This window comes from Mobula birostris, chromosome 25 (genome assembly GCF_030028105.1).
Source record: "Mobula birostris isolate sMobBir1 chromosome 25, sMobBir1.hap1, whole genome shotgun sequence".
In the NCBI taxonomy this organism is placed as follows: Eukaryota; Metazoa; Chordata; class Chondrichthyes; order Myliobatiformes; family Myliobatidae; genus Mobula; species Mobula birostris.
This window is the reverse complement of record NC_092394.1, coordinates 20,418,284-20,438,526: the sequence shown is the minus strand read 5'-3', so window position 1 is coordinate 20,438,526 and position 20,243 is coordinate 20,418,284. Positions and strand designations below refer to the sequence as shown.

General features: G+C 39.6%; 2 protein-coding genes across 13 annotated transcripts in view; one reads left to right on the top strand and one right to left on the bottom strand.

The window, feature by feature from the left end:
* Positions 1-11,053, top strand: part of git1 (G protein-coupled receptor kinase interacting ArfGAP 1) — a 228,873-nt gene extending 217,820 nt beyond the window's left edge. For all 11 annotated transcript variants that reach the window (XM_072243748.1, XM_072243744.1, XM_072243746.1 and 8 more), the window contains 3 exons: positions 172-345; positions 3,867-3,930; positions 6,458-11,053. In XM_072243748.1, the coding sequence (XP_072099849.1) occupies positions 172-345; positions 3,867-3,930; positions 6,458-6,670 (451 nt within the window). In that variant the 3' untranslated portion in view covers positions 6,671-11,053. The remainder of the gene's footprint in view (positions 1-171; positions 346-3,866; positions 3,931-6,457) is intronic.
* A 6,033-nt stretch (positions 11,054-17,086) lies between these two features.
* Positions 17,087-20,243, bottom strand: part of tp53i13 (tumor protein p53 inducible protein 13) — a 33,777-nt gene continuing 30,620 nt past the window's right edge. For both annotated transcript variants that reach the window (XM_072243268.1, XM_072243267.1), the window contains exon 9: positions 17,087-18,859. In XM_072243268.1, coding sequence (XP_072099369.1) covers positions 18,747-18,859 — 113 coding nt within the window. In that variant the 3' untranslated portion in view covers positions 17,087-18,746. The remainder of the gene's footprint in view (positions 18,860-20,243) is intronic.

Below are 20,243 nucleotides of genomic sequence, written 5' to 3'. Positions count from 1 at the left end.
CTGAGTCTTTTTAAAGTTAGTAACATACTGATGCAGTTGGTTTCTATATGCACCTGACAATGTACTGAGAACTTACTGTAGGTACTATTTTAGTTGCTGGGTTATTAAACTCAATTTATATTTACTTGTTTTTTTTTCTCTTTTCTTTCCCCCTCTTCCCCTCCCCATAAGTATTGCTGATGGGAAGATGGGAAGGGATGATGACCTCCATCTGGAGTTTGACGAGCATGAGGGTGAGCTAGATCCAAGCCTTCCGAGTACAGAGGATGTAATCCTTAAAACAGAGCAGGTCACCAAAAACATCCAGGAGCTGCTTCGAGCAGCACAAGAGTGTAAGCATGAAAGGTTTGTATGCGAACTGCTTAATTAAGCATTAATGATGTAGGGTAGTAGTTGCAAAAAAAAAAGTTGAAATATTGTTTGGTTGCACTAGCCAGTAAGTAAGTAAGCAAGCAGGCCAACACATTGGACCACACTGTTTTATTAAGTAACTGAATATCTCTCTATGTCATGTAAATGATTGAATGTGATTTGCATCGACGACTGCATTGGTTCTGCTTCCTGCACGCATGCTGAGCTCATTGACTTCGCCTCCAACTTTCACCCTGCCCTCAAATTTACTTGGTCCATTTCTGACACCTCGCTCCCCTTTCTTGATCTTCCTGTCTCTATCTCTGGACACAGCTTATCTACTGATGTCTACTATAAGTCTACGGACTCTCACAGCTACCTGGACTATTCCTCTTCCCACCCTGTCTCTTGCAAAAATGCCATCCCCTTCTCGCAATTCCTCCATCTCTGCTGCATCTGCTTTCAGGATGAGGCTTCTCATTCCAGGACGAAGGAGGTGTCCTTTTTTTAAAGAAAGGGGCTTCCCTTCCTCCACCATCAACTCTGCTCTCAAACGCATTTCCCCCATTTCACGCACATCTGCTCTCACTCCATCCTCCCGCCACCTCACTAAGGATAGGGTTCCCCTGGTCCTCACCTGCCACCCCACCAGCCTCCGGGTCCAACATATTATTCTCCGTAACTTCCGCTACCTCCAATGGGATCCCACCACCAAGCACATCTTTCCTTCTCCCCCCTTTCTACTTTCCACAGGGATCGCTCCACGCGACTCCCTTGTCCATTCATCCCCCCCCCCATCCCTTCCCACCGATCTCCCTCCTGGCATTTATCCTTGTAAGTGGAACAAGTGCTACACATGCCCTTACACTTCCTCCCTCACCACCATTCAGGGCCCCAGACAGCCCTTCCAGGTGAGGCAACACTTCACCTGTGATTCGGCTGGGGTGATATACTGCGTCTGGTGCGGCCTTCTATATATTAGCGAGACCCGCCGCGGACTGGGAGACCATTTCGCTGAACGCCTACGCTCTGTCCGCCAGAGAAAGCAGGATCTCCCAGTGGCCACACATTTCAATTCCACATCCCATTCCCAGTCGAATATGTCCATCCACGGCCTCTTCTACTGTCAAGATGAAGCCACACTCACGTTGGAGGAACAACACCTTATATTCCGTCTGGGTAGCCTCCAACCTGATGGCATGAACATTGACTTATCTAACCTCCATTAATGCCCCTCCTCCCCTTCTTACCTCATCCCTTATTTATTTATTACTCCCCCCCCCTTTCTTTCTCTCTCTCTTTTCTCCCTCTGTCCCTCTCACTATATCTTCCTCTGATGCTCCCCTCCCTCTTTCTTTCTCCCTAGGCCTCCCGTCCCATGATCCTCTCCCTTCTCCAGCCTGGTATCCTTTTTGCCAATCAACTTTCCAGCTCTTAGTTCCATCCCTCCCCCTCCTGTCTTCTCCTATCATTTTGGATCTCCCCCTCCCCCTCCTACTTTCAAATCTCTTACTATTTCTTCTTTCATTTAGTCCTGACGAAGGGTCTCAGCCCTAAACGTCAACTGTACCTCTTCCTATAGATGCTGCCTGGCCTGCTGTGTTCTACCAGCATTTTGTGTGTGTTGCTTGAATTGCCAGCATCTGCAGATTTCCTCATGAATGTGATTTAAAACAGCCTTTGGTAATATTAACTATTTTATAGTAATTACAATGCCTTGGGAAAATGTTCAGACCCCATAACTATTTTCACATTTTACTGTCTCATTTTCTAAATTTAAAATGAACTAGGATTGTTTGAGCTAATCTGCAAAAACCTAAATTGTGAGGTGGAAAAATATTACTCCCTGTTGTAATTACTACGATAGCTTTACTCAGATGCAATACTGTATTACCTCACCAATTCGCCCAATTGTTGATGTAAAAAAATTGAAGGATCACTTGAATACATACCCCTCTCTCTGTAAGGTCCAACAGTACAGTAGATTTTCAACAAACCAAACTGAAATGAAGACATGAGCGTTCATGACAAGTCAAGGAAATGATAATAGAAAAACACATCTGGGGAAGGGTACAAGACCACCTGAAAGGCACTGAACATTTCTCAGAGTTCCATGTAGACCATAGTGAAAAAGAGGAAAATTATGAAACCACAGCCACACTGCCTAAATCAGGCAGCCCTTCTAAACCAAGTTGCCAGAAAAGAATGGCGTTTATAAGAGAGGCTACTGTGATGCCAACAGTCACTGAGAACACTGTAGACTTTAGGACCTGGGGGAGCTCAGGTCAGGACCTACAGTCTGCGGTGGCTGCTGCTGAATCCGCAGTGTTTCTGTTCTGTTGACGGAAAACGATCACGATTGAAATAAAGTGATTGGAAAGAGGTGAAACGCCATCGGTCATTGGAAAAGCGTTAAGCTACAGTCGGTCAAAGATCGGAACAATTTTAAAGGATAAAGTGAGAATAATGGAGCGTGTGAAAGGCCCTGCCCCAATGAAAGCTACCATTATTACTAACAAACACACTGATTTAAGTATTGAAATACATATGTTTCTTAAGAGTTTTATATGCATAGAAAGATAAAATATATATTGAGACAAACGTTTGACTGACGCTAAATAATACCGGATGTACCTGTTCTGACTTACGTACAAATCCGACTTAAAGACGGACCCAGGAACGGAACTTGTTCGTAACCAGAGGACTGCCTGTACAGACTCTGCAAAGCATCATTGTAGAGATGTGGAGGAAGGTCTTGTGTTCAGTTGAGACTAAAGTGGAATTTTGGCCTCAACACCAAGCAGTATGTGTGGTGTAAATTTAATACTGTGCATCAGCCTGGTAACACCATCCCTACTACTGTAAAGTTTGGTGGAGGTAGCGTCATGCTGTGGGAATGCTTTTTAGCAACAGGGGCTGGAAATCTGGTCAGGATTGTCAGGAGATGAACATTGCTAAATACAGAGAGATCCTGGATAAAAACCAGCTCTCCTCTGCCGGAAAGCTTAAACTGGGTAGAAAGTTTATCTTTCAGCAGGACAGCAACCCAAAGCACACTATCAGGGTAAACATGGAGTGGCTTCAAACAAAGAAAATTGATGTAATTGAATGGTCCAATCAGAGTCTTGACCTTAACCCAATTGAACATCTGCAGGACCTCAGGATTGCTGTCCACTCCTGCTGCTCAACTAATCTGGTTACTAGGTGTCCTGACAAAGGGTCTCGGCCCAAAACATCAACTGTACTTCTTCCTCGAGATGCTGCCTGGCCTGCTGCGTTCACCAGCAACTTTTATGTGTGTTGCTTGAAATTCCAGCATCTGCAGATTTCCTCGTATTTGCCTCTTCAACTGACTTCTGTTTCCTTTAATCCGGTCCCCTCCAGATTTGCATTTGCCCTTTTGCTAAATGTATATTTTGTCTTCTGAGGCCTCACTTTGAGACCCTCGTAGCTGTGCATAAGAACAAACATGGGTCAGTGAATGAATCTTAATCCTTTGTGTATTTCATTGACAGTTTTGTGCCATGTTCTGAAAAGATTCACTCTGCTGTTACTGAAATGGCTTCTCTTTTTCCAAAGGTAGGTCATGAATTGAAAGTAATTTTGTCTACATCATTGTCAGAAGGTAATGGTATTCTTTTGGAGGGGTAGAAATGAGATGAAAAGTCAATTTACCTGTTTCTTTGGTAGTACTAAAGGCCAGAGCTACTCTTCAAATGCAGATATCAACATGCACAGGTTGATGTGACTCCCATTTAAAGCCTAACAATGTATAATTTCCTCAATCAGCCTAACTTGTACACTGAAATCTGAAATTTTCAATCCATGATCATATGATTTGAGTCAGAATACCAGTCGTTCAGCCAAGCTGATCTTAAACTTCGTATTAAAAGAAACAGTATCTCTAATAAAAAAACTGCCTTCATTTTGTTCATGTACACTAAGCGGCTATTTTATTCGGTACACTGTACACCTCGTTAATGCAAAATATATTATGAGCTAATCATGTGACAGCAACTCAGTGCATAAAAGCATGTAGACAGTCAAGAGGTTTAGTTGTTGTTCAGGCGAAACATCAGAATGGGAAAGAAATGTCATCTAAGTGACTGTGGAATGATTGGTGATGCTAGACAGGGTGGTTTGAATATCTCAGAAGCTGGGCTCTCCTGGGATTTGCATGGACAATTTCTAGAGTTTACAGAAAATGGTGCAAAAAAAAGCAAAACATATTCTGTGAGGGGCTGTTCTATGGGTGAAAATTCCTTATTAATGAGAGAGGTCAGAGGAGAATGGCCAGACTGGTTCCAGCTGACAGGAAGCCGTCAGTAACTCAAATAACCATATGTTACAATGGTGTTTAGAGGAGAATCTCTTGAGTGCATAACATGTCAAACTGAAGTGGATGGGCTATAGCTGCAGAAGACCACACCCAGTTCCACTCCTGTACCTAATGAAGTGGCCACTGAGTGTGTATTGAAAATTGCATTTATAATTGTTGGATACTGCACTGTAAAGGAGATTTGTGAGGCATATTTATTCATATAGAAGGTTGTAAGTGCTGTGAATGCACTGCTGAGGAAGTGGTAGAAGCAGATATAATAACCACAAGAGATTGGGCAGATACTGGAAATCCAGAGTGACACACAAAATGCAGGAGAAATTCAACAGGACAGATAAAGAGTCTCTGCTCAAAACATCGACACTTTAATCATCTCCATAGGTGCTGCCTGATCTGCCAAGTTTCTCCAGTATTTTGTGTGTTTCTCCAGATATGGTAAAGTTCAAGACGCATTTAGACACATGAACAGACGGACTAGAAGGATAAGAAACTTCTGCAGACAAATGGAGTTGGTTCAAATTGGCATCATGCTCAGCATGGACATGTTCCTGTGAATTATTCTGTTCAGGCCCTCATATGACAGGCAAGAAGTCTGTGCGCATTCCTGGCAAAAGGTACAGTCTGCTGTATGGAGCAAGGATTAATTTAAAATAGCATTCTTTAGTCCCATCTGAAGCTGGGATTGCAATAGAACTAGTAAGCAAATGGTCTAAGAACACTGAGGCTGTCTACAAGAAGGGTCAGAGCCGTCTCTATTTCCTGAGGAGACTCAGGTCCTTTAACATCTGCTGGACGATGCTGAGGATGTTTTACGAGTCTGTGGTGGCCAGTGCTATCACGTTTGTTGTTGTGTGCTGGGGCAGCAGGCTGAGGGTAGCAGACACCAACAGAATCAACAAACTCATTCGTAAGGCCAGTGATGTTGTGGGGATGGAACTGGACTCTCTCACGGTGGTGTCTGAAAGAGGATGCTGTCTAAGTTGCATGCCATCTTGGTCAATGTCTCCCATCCACTACATAACGTACTGGGTGGCCACAGGAGTACATTCAGCCAGAGACTCATTCCTCCGAGATGCAGCACAGAGCGTCATAGGAAGTCATTCCTGCCTGTGGCCATCAAACTTTACAACTCCTCCCTTGGAGGGTCAGACACCCTGAGCTGATAGGCTGGTCCTGGACTTATTTCATAATTTACTGGCATAATTTACATATTACTATTTAACTATTTATGGTTCTATTACTATTTATTATTTATGGTGCAACTGTAACGAAAACCAGTTTCTCCCGGGATCAATAATGTATGACTATGACTATGACTGATTAAAGTTCATTGCAAGGATTTTATTGCTCTGAAATTTTATGTTAAGTAATTTTGAATTTACCAAGTTCAGTATGTGGCATTAGTTTGTGCACAGGTAAGTCACATTCCTTTACTCATCTCTTCATTTCTTATTCTCAATATTTATTGCTTATTTATTCTTATTTTTTGTTACTTTTTGTATTTGCACAGTTTGTTGTCTTCTGTGCTCTGGTTGGACGCCCAGATTGGGTGGTCTTTAGTTGATTCTGTTAGGGTTATTATTCTGTAGATTTATTGACTATGCTCACAAGACAATGAATCTCAGGGTTGTGTATGGTGACATATATATATATATATATATATATAGATAATTTTCTTTGAACTTTATTTTGTAAATAAATGGTCTGTTACTGTGCAGAAGCTCTCTAGCTTATGTTGACATTATCCCTTATATTTTTTATTATCAGAAACCTTCGCTGGATACAGTTCGGTCTTCTTTGAAATTGCTAAATGCTAGTGCCTTCCGACTGCAATGTGAATGCAGGAAAACAATTCCACCAGAGCCTGGTGCACCAGTTGATATTCAGTTGCTCACACAACAAGTCATCCAGTGTGCCTATGACATTGCCAAGGCAGCCAAGCAGCTGGTTACTATAACAACCCGTGAAAAAAAACAATGATGGTAAAGCACTTCAATCACATTCCATATTTTTCTGCTGTACATTTGGGAGACTAAAGAAACGCATATTTCTTCAAAAGCAAACTGAAATCCCTGTACATAATGCTGATTCAAATACTGTGGATTTTTTTTTTCCTGTGATAGACTGTTTTGGCTTTCACATTGAAGAAGGCTAGGAAAGGTTAATTCTCCAATGTTGTGGTAGAATGCACCAGTCATACTTAACCGGAATCGCTACCACTACATAAATGACTTGGCCAAAGCAAAAGTTGCAGTGCAGTGATGGCCAATAACTGTCAACTTTGGACATTTTGGCAAGATGTAAATATTTACTTTTTTGACCATCAGGTGATGTTACACTGGAATTCTTAACTCAATTAAGTTGTTTTGAAAAGTACTATGTGCTACATAGGTGGATATTAACGCTGTAAAATTTCAGTGCGACAAGGCATCTTGCGTCCCATTGACTTGTATGGAAGAACTGCAAGCAAGTCATTTCAACCACATAGCCATACCTTGAATATTTCTCTAAGTTCTTGTCTGAGAGTATCTAGATTTAACATGGACTATCAATGGGTTACTTGCTGCTTTATTTTTCCGTCACCTGAAGCTGAAGAACCATGGACCCTGTTAAAAGCTGTCAAAAATACCAAGAGTGGGGTGCCTTTTCATATAGGATACTGTGAACCTGTCTGTAACTGGCAACTATCAATACCATTGCATCTTTGTGCATTGTATGCCTTATAACAGTTGAACCTTGTTGAACGGTAGTACCCCATAGTAGTGTAGTTTCCACTCTTTGCTTTCTTAGTGGCACTATTTTTTTTGCATTGACCACTCCAACGGTCATAAATCGTAGAGTGTAAGTTCATAGTTTAGTAAATTACTGTGCAATGGCTCGAAATGCTACTTGATTACAACAATCGGTTATATTGAAAGTTCGCCATTGTTTAAAAGTCTAAACACTATACTTTTCATGTATATCACTTCCGAAAATTTGGAAGAGAATATTTTCTTGAGCCACCTAGCAGTAACTGTACAGGAGTACTTTTGAACATGTAGCCTCCTTGTTGCCCATAGGCACCAAATATAGGGGCATTATGCTGCCAGTATGTTTCATTGTACAGCATACTGACGGTAAATGTTAATGGAGTGGCCATTGCTATACGACACTAAAGTCTGATTTTTGTTACTCATGAATTAAGAATCATGATGCATTTATTCACTTCTTTGAAAATGTTCATCCTTAATTAAAACAAGTAAGATTTACAAGGGGGAACAAAAAACACTATCTCCAGCATTTATGCATTGACTTGACATTTCAGTGAAAGAAAATTTATATATAATAACTCTAGGAGATGTGAATTTTGGATGGGAAGTGATGTCACCTAATCTTAACTTTTACAGATTTTTTTTAAATTGAGCTTTGGAAAATTTATTATCATTCAGAAAGTTCTAAATGCATAATATTAAAGTTGTCTTCATTTAGCCAAAACAATTTTTTTAGAAAATGAGTAAATATTGATCAAGTTTTTCCACTCAGCATTAGCAATTTGGAAATTAAATTGGAATACTAGAATTGCAGCTTCAGATGCCTGAAACTAAGTTAGTTGAAAGGGAATAGTAATTAGAGGGACTTTTTCAATCTATATATTAAAAGAAGCTTCAATAAGTGAGATTGTTCTGTCAGAGGTATGAACACTTATTCAGATTCTTTTTTCAAACCTAGCCTGATTGAATTCTAAGGCATTCCAGATTTGAGTGCAAATTTAGTATATTAAAGTAAACTAGTAAATGTGTCATTTCATTATGTTAAATGCTAGAAATTTTCATCACTGTAAACCAGGGTAACCAAAACCACTGCATCCACGACACTAGGATGAATCGGTGGATGAATTCAGCTTGGGTGAAGGATACTAGGTAAAGTCAATTGTTGACTGAACATGGAAGTATTGCAAATCTTTTTACTTGTGTTTATTTGATAAATGCTCATCAAAGCCAGAGGAAGATTTGGTAATGAATAATGTACTAACATTATAAAATTTGATAACTATTTGTATCATGAAACAGTAATACTACAGTATGCTATTCGGGTAAGAAAAATACAGAATTAAAGGCTGTTTCAGGGCATGTTGCAGACTAATCATGCAGTACGTGGGCAGTGGGGCTTTGTTCTTTTGAACTGCCTCAAATATCTTCTTAACTTGACACCACACTTAGATTTAGACCATTACAGCATTTATTAAGAATGACTCAGAAAAGCAAGAGAAGGTGTTTGTGCTGTAATTGTTTTATAAGAAAGCTGCTGCTGGGATGTTTGCCAACAGCAAGGGTAAAAATCAGTAGTCTGACCTTGTATGACATTTGTGATAATGACTCACTACTGCCCAATTCAAACACACTATTTCGAAATGCTAACATCCTGTGTACAAGTGATATTGTTTCCGCATTGCCTTTACCCCAGAGTGTTGTTTTTTTCTTTGATTCTGTAAGTATTAAGTCTTGTTTACAAAGTCATGAAATGTTACAGATTTTCTTCCAGAACATGTCCAATTAGAATGCCTTAACCACTAGTTTTTAAACTTTGGGAAGCAATTATCCAATGGACCTTTAACAGTCGCAGAACAAACTAATTTTGTCAGTAATTTGCAAGTTCCACATCTTGCAAAAATAACACCTTGCCTAGTTACAGAAACATTTCAGAACAGGCTTTTAACTGTCACGACTTTCAAGGTGAGATCAGGTAAAGTGCCTTCTGCTTACCATGGATTGATTTGTTTATCTCCTGAGTGAAATTGGGGCACCAAACAAGGAGTAAGTTTAGTGTTCTTTACAGCAGGGGTAAATTTGGCATCCAGACCGACATAGTGATTCAGTACAGATAGATCATATTTGGGCCAAAACTACAAGTTCATTATCTGTTTAATTTTACAAAATCCAGCTCTAAATAATAGTCTCACAAATCTGGGAGAGATTAAATATACTGTATCTCTATTTAAAATGTGATTTGATGGTATCATAGATTTATTTCCTGTAGCCTCTTTAACACTGCTTATAATCGTGTGGTTTTAGCCATTTTTAATCATGAATTACTGCAGAGTAAAACTAGAACCACATACAGCATAATCCCTTCCCTTTCTCACTGAGCAACACAGTGAGAAAATGGAATATATCAGCAGGAATTTTCACAGTGAATGTCAGTATAAAACGAGGGTTACAAAAGCATTGTGCTTTTATAGTCCCCGTAAGTAGCTGTTAACTTACCTGACATTTTAAGCTTCATTGCCACTTTGGTAATCCCTTCCAGCATTCAGTAACTTCTGGCCTTAAGAGTGGAATAAAGTAGAGAGGGGAGCATATTGAATTTAGTGTTTCTATTCTGAGAAAGGAGAATGTATTAACTAAAAGAACTTATAAAATTTTGATTTAAAAATTTTGAAATTGCAGTATAATTAACACTATCCCTCAAAACAGTAATAGCCAATTTGTCAAAAAGGGTATTTGCATGAGTTAATTGATTATGATATTGGAGCACACTTGAAGGGAGTGTGCCCATCTGTGATGTTTACCATCTGTCCATGCAGTACAATAAGCTACTACAAAATCAACATTCCACCCTGTGGAATGGTTTGAAGCACATGAATGCCAAGATGTAGAATTTTACCAGTGATCTTCTAAAATTGATCTGTTATGATACAACAGAAACATTCTAGAGGGGAGTGATGTCTGACTTAGATAATATTGCAACACATCTTTGAGGCACTAGAACTTTTACCAATAACAGTTTGAAATGTTAATTTTACACTCACAAAAATGATGTATATATTCTAAAGTAAACTAATACTGTGGATAGTTTCTATCCAATCCCCTGGATTCAGATGTTTATAAACTACATTTCATACAGTTTTAGAATGCTTTCTAAAGGGATCCCTCTTGGGTCCAGCCTTGTAATTGTTTTATATGTTCCATTACTAACCCTTGATGTGGTACAAAAGTTTTATTGAAAAAAAAATCCAAATGTCTGATATCTCAAATGGTGTTAAGCATGCACTTTTGGACAATTGAGTGCTAAAAGTTATATTTAACAAAGATAGTCAGTGACCTGCTTACTGTTTCTTTTGTGCAATGAATGCTAATTGTAACTAATGCCATTTAGAAATGCACTCTATTGTAGATGGTAGTGGAAATGTGGTGATGGTGGTGAGCTTCCTTGTAAACTCATCTATTGTACATTTGTATTGAAATAAATACATGCAGTTGTGCACAATGCTTGCTCTACACAATTATTTTGGATTAAAAATATTCAAAGAATATTGAATTAAGTGTTGAATATGAAGAAATTCTAAACAATGTATACTAATTATTGTATACATCTTGCATTCATCTGAGTAATTGAGAAAAGAATTTATCGTTTCACTTTCATTACATTGGTTAAATGCCTTGAAATAAAAAAATAAATTGCAAGATCTACTTGAGGAGTTGATTATCCATTTGAATTCATTGTGCTTTTTTTTTTGTAAAATGAGTAACTCCCCAGTATCAGAAACTTAACCATACCGCTGCTGGTCTTGTTAATGTTCAAAGAACACTTCTCATCTTTAAAGCTTTTGATCCTATGACCACTTTAAATATATTAGTTTCAATCTTGTGTGAATTCTAGAATACAGGTATCGGCTGTTTTCATTAAACTTTCCTGCATAACTTGAAGTAAAATGAGGTAATGTTAAATCAAAAGGAATGTTATTTGAAAACAGACAAATGCATTCTATTTTAGATTTTACAATGTAACAGTTGTTGCTGTTTTTGTTGGTCTCCGTGCCTTGTGGAGCTTTGGGCGGCAACCTAGCTGTTTCCTTGGCATTTGTCTGTTATTTTTTTTGACGAGGCTGAGCTGGTAGCTCAATGCTCAAGCCAGCACAGATGGAAAGTATGCAAAGAGCCAGCCAGATTTGAATCCAGACCACTCCACTCAAAGTCCATTGCTGATGTCACTACACTGGCCAGCTTAGAATGCAATGGGCAAAATCACAATGGTGAAATCATTTTGTTTCACTGGTATTCTTCCATTTACTCATTTCCGTGGAATAAGCCATATCTTTAACGTTTAAAAGTAAGTTATATAAATGGGCTGTGGGCAGGCAGACGGGATTAGTTTTGATTGACATTGTGGTTATCACAGGTATCTGTCTGTTGTACTGTTCTGTGATGTTGTGTTCTAATAATATTTGGTTTAAAGGACAGGCTTGAATGATCACTATTACTACAAAAAAAAGAATGCAATAAGACAAATGTTGCTCTTAGATTAGATTAGATTATGCGGACACGCAGTCCTCTTTTATTGTCATTTAGTAATGCATGAATTAAGAAATAATACAATATTCCTCCGGTGTGATATCGCAGAAACACAGGACAGACCAAGGCTGAAAAACTAACAAAAACCACATAATTATAACATATAGTTACAACAGTGCAACAATACCATAATTTGAAGAACAGGCCATGAGCACAGTAAAAAAGTTCAAAGTCTCTTGAAGGTCCCACATCTCGCGCAGACAGGAGAAGGAAGAAAACTCCCTGCCATGCCCCACCACAGTCTGACTCTGAGTCGTCCGAAAGCTTCGAGCTCCAATCAGCCCTCCGACACTGAGTACCGAGCACCATCTCTGCCGAACGCTTCGACCCAGCTCGGTCGCCAGCAGCAGGCAAAGCCGGGGATTTTGAGGTCTTCTCTCCAGAGATTCTCGATTGCACAGTAGCAGCAGCAGTGAACCAGGCATTTCAGAAATTCCTCCAGATGTTCCTCTGTGCCTTCTCACGTCTGTCTCCATCAAATCAGAATTGTACACAGCGTCCAATTTAGAAGTACGATATCATTTCACTGGGGAGCTGCGCATGCTGGGTTGCGCTGCCATCTTCTCCCGCTCTTAGATTAGATTATGAGGATACGCAGTCCTTTTTTTTTTGTCAGTTAGTAATGCATGCATTAAGAAATGATACAATTTGTTCCTCCAGAATGATACCACAGGAACACAAGACAAACCAAGACTAAAAAAACTGACAAAAACCACATAATTATAACATACAACAGTGCAAGCGATACCATAATTTGATAGAAGAACAGACCATGGGCACGGTAAAAAAAAGTCTCAAAGTCTCTGGAAAGTCCCATCATCTCACGCAGACAGTTGAAGGAGGAAAACTCCTCCTACCATGAGCTTCCAGCGCCACGATCTTGCCAATGCAGCATCCTGGAAGCACCCAACCACAGTCCAACTCAGAGTCCGTCCGAAAACTTCGAACCTCTGACCAGCTCTCCGAAACCAAGCACCATCTCTGCCGAGCACTTCGACCCCGGCCCTGGCAACAGGAATAGGCAAAGCTGAGGATTTGGGGCCTTCCCCTCCGGAGATTCTCGACCGCACAGTAGCAGCGGCAGCGAAGCAGGCATTTCAGAAGTTTCTCCAGATGTTCCTCCATGCTTCTCACGACTGTCTCCATCAAACCAGGATTGTGCACGGCATCCTACTTCACAAATACGATATCAATTTGGAGCGGCCGCGCATGCTGCGTCGTGCCGCTATCTTCTCCTCTCCTCCTACATGTATGTTCTGTTCATAATATTTTTGGATACAGCTATCAGCAGTGTAGATTGGCAGATGATGAAGAAAAATTACTGGAAATTTTAATCTAAAAAACAATATCTTGATCTTTACTAATTGAGCTGATGGATATTTATGGAGGGAGATGGCTTTCCATAGTGGATTTTGTTCATACTACTTTACAATTTAGAGCAATTCAATGTAGTTCCTAGGTGAGGCAGGCAGAGAGATAGCATTTTCACATTATGAACAGCAGAAACAGCACTACTGATGGCAGTACCAAGATTAGAATTTGTTTTGAGATGATCTAGCAGTGCAAATTCTCTATGCCCATGTCTGCCTCTCCCACCTCTTCACAGTCAATCATCAGGCCTCTATTTGCACGGTTGAGTTCTTGATTGGATCCTCACCAAAAAAGTGAAGTCTTTGATCAGTCAAAAATTTTACTAAGGCTCCCAGCAATTTACTGAAGCTCCAGTGCTGCCACCTCATGGCATTCATCACTGGTGCTTGATTTCTTCAAGAAGCTCAGTAATGTGGGACTCGTATGTCTGAAGACTGACATCCCTCTCATCCAATCTAATTCAGCTCCGCAAACCCTTCACCTCCTTTCCTTCTGGGGGAGGCAGGGATGGGGGGCGGGAAATTATGTCCTGCCTTTTGTCAGGCATTTTCCAGCATTTTATGATTGAGCTTTTACTTCAGCCAGAGGCTGAATGAATACTTATGTAATCCTTCCTGTTCAGCTTAGATTGTTGTCCACGTCATTGATGATATGGCAAGTATGACTACTTTCTTAGAGAATGCAGATGCTGCATCTTGGATGCAAAGGGATGCTTAAGATTCAAGTCAAGTTGAGCCCCTGCATCAGGACATCTTCAGTCTTGGTACAGGGAATGTCCTTTCTTAGATAAGGGGCCTAAAACTGCTTGCAATACTCCACAAGTGTGGCCTTATAAAGCCTCAGCATTACATCTTTGCTTTTGTATTCTATTCCTCTTGAACTAAGTGCTAGCATTGTATTTTCCTTTCTTACCATCTCAACCTGCAAGTTAACCTTTAGGGAATCCTGCATAAGAACTTCCAAGTCCTTCTGCACCTCTGAGTTTTGAATTTTCTCCCCTTTTACAAAATAGTCCATGTCTTTACTCTTTTTGCCAAAGTGCATAACCATACACTTCCCTACATTATATTCATTTGTCACTTCTTTGCCCATTTCCCCAGTCTAAGTCCTTCTGCAGACACTCTGCCTCATCAACACTATCTGCCCTTTCACCAATCTTGGTATTGTCTGCAAACTCAGCCACAAAGCCATCGATTCTGTCATCCACAGCAGTGAAAAGTAATCTCAACACCAAACCCTGCAGAACACCACTCATTACTGGCAGCCAACCAGAAAAGGCCCCCTTTATTCCCACTCTCTGCATCCTGCCAGTCTACTATCCTATCTGTTCTAGCACCTTTCCCATAGCACCATGGGCTCTTATTTTGTTAAGCAGCCTCATGTGTGGCAACTTTTTATAGGCCTTCTGAAAATCCAAGTAATCAACATCCACTGACTCTTGTCTATCCTTCCTGTTATTTCCTGAAAGAATTTGAATAGATTTGTCAGACAAGATTTCCCCTTTAGAAAACTATGCTGACTTTGGCTTATTTTATCATTTGTCTCTAAGTACCCCAATGCATCCTCCTTAATAATAGATTCCAATATCTTTCCAATAAGTGAAGTCAGACTAACTGGCCTAAAATGTCCTGATGAAGGGTCTTGGCCTGAAACATTGACTGCACTCTTTTCCATAGATGCTGCCTGACTTGCTGAGTTCCTCCAGCATTTTGTGTGTCACTTGGATTTCCAGCATCTGCAGGTTTTCTCTTGCTTGTGATTGACCTATAATTTCCTTACTTCTGCTCCCCTCCCTTAAACAGTGGAGTGAAATTTGGAATTGTCCACCACCCCAGAACCATGTGATTCTTGAAATGCCTCTGCAAACTCTTCAGCTCCCTCTTTCAGAACTCTGGGATGCAGTCCATCTGGTCCAGGTGACGTATCAACCTTCAGACTTCTCAGCTTCCCAGGCACCTTCTCCTTAGTTGTATCAATGACACTTTTGCACCAACACTCTCACTTTTCTGGCATTCTGTTGTCTTCTGCAGTGAAGACTGATGCAAAATATTTAAGTTCCTCCACCACTTTTAGTCCTTGTATATCAGAAAAAAACTTATCGGCTAGCTTCCCTTCATATTTCATCTTTTCTCCCTTTGTGGCTTTTTAGATGCCTTCTCTAGATTTTTAAAAGCTTCCTAATTCTGTACATTCCCAATAATTTTTACTGTATAATATGCTCTCTTTTGCTTTTATGTTGTCTTTAGCTTCCCTTGTTAGCCAAGGTTGCCTTATCCTTCCCTTAGAACACTACTTCATCTTTGGTATGTATCTATCCCATACTTTTGAATTGCCCCCAGAAATTCCAGCCATTGCTGCTCTGTCATTATCCCTGCTAGTGTCCCCTTCCAGTCAACTTTTGCCAGCTCCTCCGTCATACCTCTGTAATATCCTCTACTCCACTGTAATGCTGATGCATACATACAATTTCAGCTTCCCCTTCTCAAATTACAGTGTGAATTATACATTATGGTCACTGCTTCCTAAGGATTCCTTTACCTTAGCTTTCTAATCAAATCTGGGTCATTACATATCTCCCAATCTAGAATTGCTGTTCTCCTCATGGACTCAACTACAAACTGGTCTAAAAAGTCATCCTAAAGGCATTACATATACATTCCTCTCTTGGGATCCAGCACCAGCCTTCCTGCATAAGGGACAGTACATTATTAATGGCAAGACCCTTAACAGTATTGATACACAGAGGGATCAAGGGGTCCAAGTCCATAGCTCCTTAGAAGTGACACAAATTGATAGGCTTGATAAAAAGGCATACAATATGGCAAACTTGCCTTTTTAAGCTGTAGCACTGGGTTCAAGAGTCAGGATGGTGTAGCTTTGTAAAACATTGATAAGCTGCATCTGAAGTATTGCATCAGTTCTGGTTGCCCCATTAAGGGAAGAATGTGGGGGGCTTTTGGAGATTCTGCAGAAGAGGTTTACCAGGACACTGCCTGGATGAGCAAGCAGAAGGAGAGGTTGGACAAACGTGGGTTCTTTTCTCTGGAGTGATGGAGGCTGAAGGAAATCTGATAGAAGTTCATAAGATTATGCGAAGCAGAGTTGAAATGTTTCATACTAGGGGGCACACATTTAAGATGAGAGGGGCAAATGTTCAGGGCAGGTTTTCATGGTGGGTCTGCACTGCCAAGTGGTAGTGGAGGCAAATACAATAGTGGTATTTAAGAGGCTCTTAAGCACATGAATATTGCAGAGAATGGAGGGATAGGGACATTGTGTGGGCAAAATGTAATTACTAGCTGGGGAATGAAGGGTCTAAACTTGTGCAGGACTGTTCTGTGCTTTGTTGTTCTTTGGCAACTTTGCCCAATAAGTACTCTGCTTGAATCTATAAGTAGTAACAATTTCCAGTCGGTTGTTGGGTTACACGTTCTGCAATTTCCTGTTTCCTCAATCCCATCAATATCCACCCACAATGGGGCTATCTTTATAAGCATTTCTATCCAGTTCTACCTGCTCCCTCTTCTAATCTCCCCAGCAGAAAATTTCTTCACCACTCCTTTAGCCATTCAGCAAAACTAAGGAAATTTTAAAATACAGACTGAGCAAGTAATGTAATACTACAGACGTATATCAGTGTGTGAGTATATTTTAGAAAATTAGCATCTGTCAACTTGAAAGAAAATAAGTCAAGAAATTTTAATTTTTAGGAACATACAAAATCAGTTATCATAAACATTCAAATATTTTCCCCATGAAAAATTCACATTGTTCACTAAGAACAGCATCAGTTCTGATGTGAAATTACACAAGTTTTACAAATTATTATTCCCATTTAGCAATTATTTCCCATTCAACATTAACAATTCCCTAGTGATAAAGCCCATATCGAGACAGATCTGAGTGAAGAATCACATTCTCTGCCCATCCTCTGCCTCCCTATTTAGTTCACTGCTGCAGAATTTGTTTCAAGCCTCCACCCACCATTCAAACCTGGTAGCTAAGTTGGGTGCCGACAAAACTGGATCAACGCTGAAGCAAATTTGATCATTTAAATTTGTTCTGAAGCACTATTTTCAATTTTTATTAACTACATTTGAATTATAACAAGTGTTTTGTATTAAATGTTTTACCCTTTTAGTCTGTATCTTATTCTACGGCCCTGCAGTGAAATTTCTCCTGCTACATTGCAGCTTTTATTTCACATATGTTTTACTTACAGACTCAAAACTATTTCAGCCTAGAACCTAGTTTGCAGCCAGAGTAATCCTCATTAACTAGAAGGCACCACTTGTACATGGTAGGGACATTGATCCTTGCATGCACCCTACAAGTTTTTTCAATCATTTTATCTTGAAGATAACCAACAGAAAATGTTTGGGAGGATCTGACATCAGATTAAGATTTTGAACTGATTTCTTTATTATACCCAGATATAAGGGGAAATTGATCACCAATGTAAATCATTAATTCTTGATCAACAGTCTTATGTTACTTGTAGCAATTTAGGCAAAGAGGATTTAATTTCTGTTAGAATTGTACCTACAAATTAAGGATCTGGGAGATTCACTTTCATCTGAAAGCCTGGATAAGAATGCTGGTGTGTTTGACTTAATCCTGAAGCCTAACCCTAGTTCACAAAAATAATAAATATCAATGATTGCTTTTATATAGCTTTCCTAACTAAAGGTGTTACTAATGAATTATTTAAACTGAGGAACCTTATCCTGGTGATTGTCATTTGCTGAGCAAGAGTTGATTCTGCAATAACCTGCTGATATGACTGTGTCTGCAGCAAAGAAACCAATTTATACACCTTATCCCATCTGATCCCATAGAAAGACCAAATAAATGACAGCTCTATTTTAATGCCACATATGATGTCACTAAATGTTCATGTTTTAAAAACTCAACTATGGATAATTTAAACCATGCAAGGGAATAAACTGCAAAATTACCCTGACAGTGCAATTTGATGTATACCACATCGAACTTTGGTGTATATCTCCATTAAAAATTTCAGAACTTGTAAAATCTACATATAGAAATTATGAAGTTCAGATTTCTCTCCAGTCCTAAAAGCACAAATGAAAGCTCAATTGTAGAGTGCATCAAAATAAACCTGACAGTAAGCATGATTTAAATTGAACCAAGTATCAAACACAAGATAATTTCGATGTCTCTAATGTCTGCCTTCTGCACTTCCCGTCCACACCAGGATTGTCGATTTTGTTTTCCCAAAAATGGTTCCACCTCTCTGCTGTTGTTCACGGTTACTTTGTGACAGCATTGTCCGAGCAATTATGTCACTTCATGGAACGGAATGCCAGGCCTAATCATCATCTTTGTTACAGTCAGTCACTGTTGTCACTTGGCAAGACATCATAAGGTGCAACGGATTTCTTCTTGTGTAAAGGCCTTTTTTTCCTCTTCTTGCCGAGCCTGGTGATTCTTCTCTTTATGATATCTAGAGGATATAATAGTTTAACTTTTGTGTATGCAAAATATTGAAATCTTTAATTCTGTATTGTGCACTCACTGAATTCAGGTTATGACCAACTAGTTTCACTCTTAAAGAAGGTGATGTGATGCGTATTTTTCAAAAAGCACTTTAACAAATCTTGCTGCAGTAAGAATGAAGAAATAGCATTTTGATTAAAGACGGACTTTAGTAATTTCATATTATTTGGCAAAAACAAAATCAGTGCAATACCTCAGACTTGTATTGGATATTATGCCAACAAGGCATCAGGTGCAGGTCAATGTAGGTGTAAAGAACCTGGCAGATGCAGTTCATTTGCAACTATATGTGAAATATTATTGGGTGGAGGTGAGAAGGGAGGAAAGGGATAGAATTTTGAAATTCAACAGAAAGGCTAAAATTGGCAAAGGACAAACAAAATCTGGCTGGATATTTAACTGGACTAAAAACAGCTCAAGGCAACTAGAATTCTGGTCTACATTAATATCAACACACCAAGTGATTATATATTGATATTGATGTATTGCTTGGGTACTATAAAATAATAGAAACTATGCATATGTGATGATGTTTGAAAAGGAAAATCAGTAGTCAAAGATAAAATCTACAGGTTGTACATCCTGACTTGCTACATTCACAACAGGATCTTGTCATTTAAGTGTTTCCTTACAACACAGAAAGAGACTAATTCAGCCCACCAGAACAAGCAGAAACCAATCCCATTCCTATTTTTTTTCTTCAACCTTTTCTCCCCATGTTTCATCAACTTTCATAGATTCTGTCACCCAGCCTACACAAGAAAAAGTTTACAAGGCCAATTAACTTGCCGAGGATCAAACAGAAGATCAGATCACTATTTAAATGGAGAATGATTACAGCATGCTGCTCTGCAGATGAGTTTGGGAGTGCTTGTGCATGAATTGCAAAAGACTGGTTTGCAGGTGCAATGTTGGAATGGTGCCCTTCATTGCCAAAGGGATTGAATTTAAGAGCAGGGAGGTTATTCTGCAAATGTATGTGGAACACTGTGCAGTTCTGGTCTCCTGCGTGAGAAAAGGTATACTGTCTTTGGATGCGGTGCACCAGATTGATTCTGGTGATGAGGTTAGCTTATGATGAAAGAGTTGACTGGGCCTATAGTGGCTGGCATTCAGAATAATCACAGGTGATTTCATAGAAACATAAAATTATGAAAGTGATGGATAAGACAGGCAGGAAATTCATTTCTACTAGTAAATGAGACTAGAACCAGGGCCCAAAGCTGGGAAGAGGAGAGAGTAAATTTAGGATGGAGATGTAGAGAAACTGCTTTTCCCAGAGAGTAGTGAATCTGGAATTCTATGCCCACAATATATATTAAATACATTTA